The 6,012-nt window shown below is 45.6% G+C and overlaps 1 protein-coding gene across 1 annotated transcript; it reads right to left on the bottom strand.

The window, feature by feature from the left end:
- Window positions 1-4,679: 4,679 nt before the first annotated feature.
- Window positions 4,680-5,678, bottom strand: LOC123037114. The gene has a single exon (XM_044456615.1). The coding sequence runs from the start codon at window positions 5,676-5,678 to the stop codon at window positions 4,680-4,682; it is 999 nt and encodes a 332-aa protein (XP_044312550.1).
- Between the last annotated feature and the right edge of the window lie 334 nt (window positions 5,679-6,012).

Raw genomic sequence — 6,012 nt, 5'->3', positions numbered from 1 at the left:
TTCAACATCCTTAACAGGGATAGAAAGCCGCAGCCACTCTTTAAGGTTGAGCTCGAACCAGAAAATAAGCCCCTAAAGAAATACGAAGTGCACCCCATTTACAATCTTCAGTTCCTGCTGCACCGCAGAATTACAGTTGAGGAACCGCACAAACGCAATGGCCCGGTACAATGTGCGAACTGCCAAGAATATGGCCATACAAGGTCATACTGTAAACTGCGCCCGGTGTGTGTAGTTTGTGGAGATCTTCATGACTCCGCACACTGCCCAACGAGCAAAGATGACTGCAACTCGAAAAAGTGCGGCAACTGCGGTGGCAATCACACTGCTAACTACAGAGGCTGCCCTGTTTACAAGGAGCTGAAAAGTCGCATCCACCAGAGAGGAACTGCCGCCCGCACCCAAAATAAACAGATGACAGCTTCCAGAACAAACCCTGAAGTCTTCTTCTCGACTGCAGCCAGATCCTCACTAGGACCCTTAAACTCTGATAAAAATGTGACTTACGCAAGCGCTTTAAAATCAGGACTGGCTAACCCTGTCTCAAAAAGTTCATTTCTGCAATCAGCATACCAAGAACCGAACACGGCTCAGCAGCAACAATTCCCGGAGCAGTCAAAAAGCAACTTCGAAGATATGATATACAGCCTGCAGCAAAGCCTTACGGAGTTTATGTCGTTTATGCGCACAACTATGCAAGATTTAATGCGAAAACAAAATCTACTGATTCAAATGCTGGTTTCACAACAATCCAAATAATGACTTCCCTAAGGATATCTACGTGGAACGCTAACGGCGTCTCACAGCATAAACTTGAGTTAGCTCAATTCCTACTCGACAACCATATCGACGTAATGCTGCTCTCAGAAACACACCTTACAAATAAATACAATTTTCAACTACGAGGTTACTCATTTTACGGAACAAATCATCCAGATGGTAAAGCACATGGTGGGACTGGAATTCTAATCAGAAGCCGTATTAAGCACCACTATCATAACAAATTTGCTAAAAATTATCTACAGGCCACATCTATAAATATACAAACAAATACTGGCAACCAACTTACACTAGCCGCCATATACTGCCCCCCTCGCTTCACCATAGCTGAAGATGAGTTTATGCAGTTTTTCAACTCACTAGGAGACCACTTCATAGCAGCAGGGGACTACAACGCCAAGCACACACACTGGGGATCACGTCTCGTGACTCCAAAAGGAAAACAGCTCTATAATGCAGTTATAAAAGCCAAGAACAAGCTGGACTATGTTTCTCCTGGCAGACCAACATACTGGCCGGCAGACCCAAGGAAACTACCCGATTTAATAGACTTTGCAATTACCAAAAACATTTCTAAAAATCTGATAAGCGCCGAATGCCTCTCGGATCTTTCATCGGATCACTCGCCTGTCCTGTTTATTCTTCTCCGACATCCAGGCGCATTGGAGCAATCGTTTAAATTGACATCTCAGAAAACCAATTGGGTTAAGTACAAGAAATACATTAGCTCACACATTGAGCTAAGTCCTCATCTCAACGATGAAGCCAACGTAGACAGATTTGTTAATACACTGGAGTCTGTACTCGTCTCTGCAGCTCGAGTTTCAACACCCCAAACTACAAGTACACAAAGCAACCAAAAGATGACAAATCTACAAATAGAACAGCTCGTCCTCGAAAAGCGACGCTTACGTCGAGAGTGGCAACTCCACAGATCACCATCTGCTAGGCAAAGCTTCAAATATGCCTCACGTCAACTCACAAAAGCTTTACAGCAAGAAGAAGCACATGTCCACCGACGCTACATAGAGCAATTGTCAACATCTAGCACAAAACACTCACTATGGAGAGCTCACCCTACTCTAAGCTCACCGAAAGTAACCGTGATGCCTATTAGAAACCCCACAGGCGGCTGGGCGCGCAGCGATGCAGACAGAGCCAGCACGTTTGCCAACCACCTTAAAAATGTCTTCAAACCAAATCCTGCCACTAGTGCGTTCACCTTGCCGACTTTACCACATGAGCCTCAGCTTCAACATGAACCAATTGAGTTTCGCCCAAACGAAATCGTTAACATCATCAAAAATCAGCTGAATCCGAAAAAATCCCCGGGCTGCGACCTCATAACTCCCAAAATGATCATTGAGCTCCCATATTGCGCCGTTTGCACTATCACCCAGCTTTTTAATGCCATCGCAAAACTTGGCCACTTTCCAGTGAGATGGAAAAAGTCGATTATAATAATGATAGCAAAGCCAGGAAAAGACCACACAATTCCCACGTCGTATAGACCTATAAGCCTACTCTCATGCTTATCTAAACTCTTTGAAAAATGCGTATTGATTCGGATAAACACATACCTAAGAATCCAGGAAGGAATTCCGTCACATCAATTTGGGTTACGTGAAAAGCACGGAACAATTGAGCAGGTCAACCGGATAACATCAGAAATTCGGAACGCGTTCGAAAAACGAGAGTACTGTACTGCCATATTTTTAGACGTCTCTCAAGCATTTGATAGAGTTTGGCTAGAAGGTCTAATGTTCAAGATCAAGACAATGCTCCCCTACAACACCCATAAGCTTCTAGAGTCTTACCTCTACGACAGAAAATTTGCTGTTCGATGCAACACTGCTATAACTGACGATTTCACTATTGGAGCTGGAGTTCCTCAAGGAAGCGTGCTTGGGCCAACATTATATGTCCTCTACACAGCAGACATCCCAACAAGCACACGACTAACAACATCTACGTTTGCTGATGATACAGCCATTCTCAGCCGCTCAAAATGCCCGATGCAAGCAACTGCGCAGCTCGCTCTTCATCTGGTCGATGTAGAAAAGTGGCTATCAGATTGGCGAATTAAAGTGAACGAACAAAAATGCAAGCACGTTACGTTCACCCTGAACAGGCAAAACTGCCCGCCGCTCATGTTAAACCATACTCTACTCCCGCAAGCAAACGAAGTGACATATCTAGGAGTACACCTCGACAGAAGACTCACATGGCGCCGGCACAATGAAGCCAAAAGAACACACCTAAAGCTAAAAGCCAGTAGCCTTCATTGGCTTATCAACGCTCGGTCTCCCCTTAGTCTTGAATATAAAGTCCTGCTGTATAACTCGGTACTAAAACCTATATGGATGTACGGCTCTCAGTTATGGGGGAATGCCAGCAATAGCAATATTGACATAGTCCAGCGAGCTCAGTCGAAGATCTTGAGAACAATCACCGGGGCACCGTGGTACGTTCGCAACGAAACCATACATCGCGACTTAAACATTCTACCAGTCAAAGAAGTGATCGCAGAACAGAAGGAAAAGTACTTTACCAAGCTATCGTTGCACCCTAACCACCTGGCGAGAGGTCTTACAAGGTTGATCAACCAATCACGCCTTCGTCGCAATGACTTACCCACCCAGCGACCGACTTGAGGCACGCGCAACCAGAATGCAGTCTTATTATACTGTTAGTTAAATTTTAATGTTAAGATTCGTAAACTTATTGTTAGTCTCAAAATTAAGAGAAGATTCAATAAATAAAAGCAAAGTTAAAATAAAAAAAAAAAAATAAAAACCTCCGAAAATTCCCATCGCCTATCACTCGAAGTCTCCTTTAAATCCAGCCGTTCCAGCGATGACTGTGCGGAGTCAAATGACGAATTTAAGAAATTGACCCAGTCCAATCGCGCGAGAAGATCAGCTTCATCCAACTGATCTATAGACTCAGTTGTTAAATACAATTTCATCGCGTTTGTTTGCCGCAGAATTGATTGCACTTTGGCGCGAAAAAATTCTATTTCATTTGGCGCGTAATTTTGAGGCCGGGTTCGGGTTCGGGTTTTACAAATGTAGTCGATGAATAGGTAGCGCGACAGCTTAGCGGGATAAGGCAAATATAAAGAGGAGAGCGCAAGAGCCCTGCAGGTTCAGCCATACACCTATGCGCACTAGACTAGGCGCTAGCGGGCTGCTCCAAACATACTCCCCCCGTTGGAGGAAGTAGGGCTCCAACTAAATGGGAATCGATGGGCAGAACGGCTAACTTGGCGACGGCTCTCTTGACTAGACCCGTAGCTGTACGGACCATAGCTACTCTGACGACGCCGTCCTCGCCAGAAACGACTCCTTGGATGCACCCCAGCGGCCATTTCAAGGGTGGAAGGTTGTCCTCCTTCAGCAACACGATGCTTCCGACATTGATGTTGGATGTTTCGACGCGCCACTTACTCCTTTCTTGGAGCAAGGATAAATACTCGCTGCTCCACCGCTTCCAGAATTGCTGCTGCATCTGTGTCACCCTTTGCCATTTGCTGAGGCGGCCTTCTCGGAGATGCGTGATATCAGGCTCAGGAAACCTTGTGTAGCTGGAGCCTTTCAGGAAATGGGCCGGCGTTAGCACCTCAAGACTATCAGCGTTTTCTGAAATTGGACAGAGTGAACGGGAGTTAAGGATGGCAGAAATCTTATAAGCGAGAGTTCTCAATTCATCGAGGCCCAATATGGAAACACCGACGACTCTATAAAAGTGAAATTTGGCCGATTTAACAGCCGCCTCCCATAAAACACCGAAATGTGGGGCACGCGTAGGTATGAACTTCCAATCAATCCCATCAGCTAAGCAGGAGGAAGCTATCGCAGCCGTGTGGGGTTCGCTCAGAAATAGATTCCTCAGCTCGGTTAGCTCCAAATAGTGCGCGGAGTGCCCCTCAGGCTGGTGAATCTTCTCAACGCTGCTATGAAAGAATCCGTTGTGAGATCCTGGACGACTTCCAAATGCGTGTCCTTCGTAGAGAAGCAGAGAAAGACGGCGATGTAGCACTTGTGAGGCGCCTTGTTGCGGGCCTCTGCCTTATGATAAAATGGTCCACAATAATCCACTTCCGTGGTATGAAATGCTGGGTTAGGCTGAACTCGATTTGCTGACAGGCTGCCCATAACGTGCTCCCAAGTGATAGGCTTCATCCGAAAACATCTGATGCATTTGTTGATAACGGTAGCCACAAACTTTCGTCTTCCAATTGGCCAATATTTTTGCCTTAATGTGGCAAGTAACGCTTGCGATCCTGCGTGCAAGTATTTTATATGAAAATATACGATGATTGCCTTGGTAACTGGATGATCCTTGGGTAACAATATCGGATGCTGAGTATCGAAGTCCAGGTTTGCATTCTGAAGTCTTCCACCAACGCGAAGTAATCCATCGGAGCCGATTATTGGTCTCAGCGAAATCATCTTGCTCTTCTGTGGACACGGCCTGTCCTTGCTAAGACATCCATACTCCTTGGCTAAGTGAACCTGTTGGATGCTCCTCAGAAGAAGTACGGTCCCCAAATAGAGCTCCTCAATGGTAACACGGTTCCTTGAAGGTGAAGATTTTGCTCTGCAATTCGAAATGAACCGATAAATGTACGCAAATACACGCTGCAACTTATGAAAAGAGTTAGGGAATTTGCAGTTGATCGAAATGTCAGTGCAAACAGTTCCAACTAGCGCTGCGGAATGACGTTCTGGAAGATCCTTAACTGCATTTGGAAGAGAGGGCCATTTCGACGAGCTTTGATGCAGGAATGGAGGCCCGTTAGCCCACAGGGAGTGCTCCAGCAATTCTCTCGGGGTACAGCCTCGCGATACGACATCCGCCGGATTTAAGCTTATTGGAACATGGTGCCAAGTCATGTTTTTTGTCATCTCCTGAATTTTCGCGATTCTGTTGGATACAAATACTTTGAAATCCCTCGGAGGCTGCCGAATCCACGCAAGTACGATAGACGAGTCAGACCAGCAATGAAAGTCGCATTCGAAATCGATGGCTTCCTTGACGCTTACGATAAGCTCCGCCAATAAAAGCGTAATGATGGTAATGTGACATCCCAATCCACGTTAGCATTCCATAGGGATTGCAAAAAGATTTTGGCCTTTGTGACAATCGGTGTTATTAAACCGAGCGGATCATTGAATTTGGCTATTGTTGAAAGTGCATTACGCTTGGTGACTCGATGATTTACAGATA

This window comes from Drosophila rhopaloa, unplaced genomic scaffold, assembly GCF_018152115.1.
Source record: "Drosophila rhopaloa isolate 14029-0021.01 unplaced genomic scaffold, ASM1815211v1 contig_133, whole genome shotgun sequence".
Classification (NCBI taxonomy): domain Eukaryota; kingdom Metazoa; phylum Arthropoda; class Insecta; order Diptera; family Drosophilidae; genus Drosophila; species Drosophila rhopaloa.
The sequence above is the reverse complement of the archived record's forward strand: the minus strand, read 5'-3'. Positions and strand labels throughout refer to the sequence as shown.

Bases quoted from the DNA above. Each gene is read 5' to 3' on its own strand.
- LOC123037114 (XM_044456615.1), bottom strand. From the start codon at position 5,678: ATGACTTGGCACCATGTTCCAATAAGCTTAAATCCGGCGGATGTCGTA.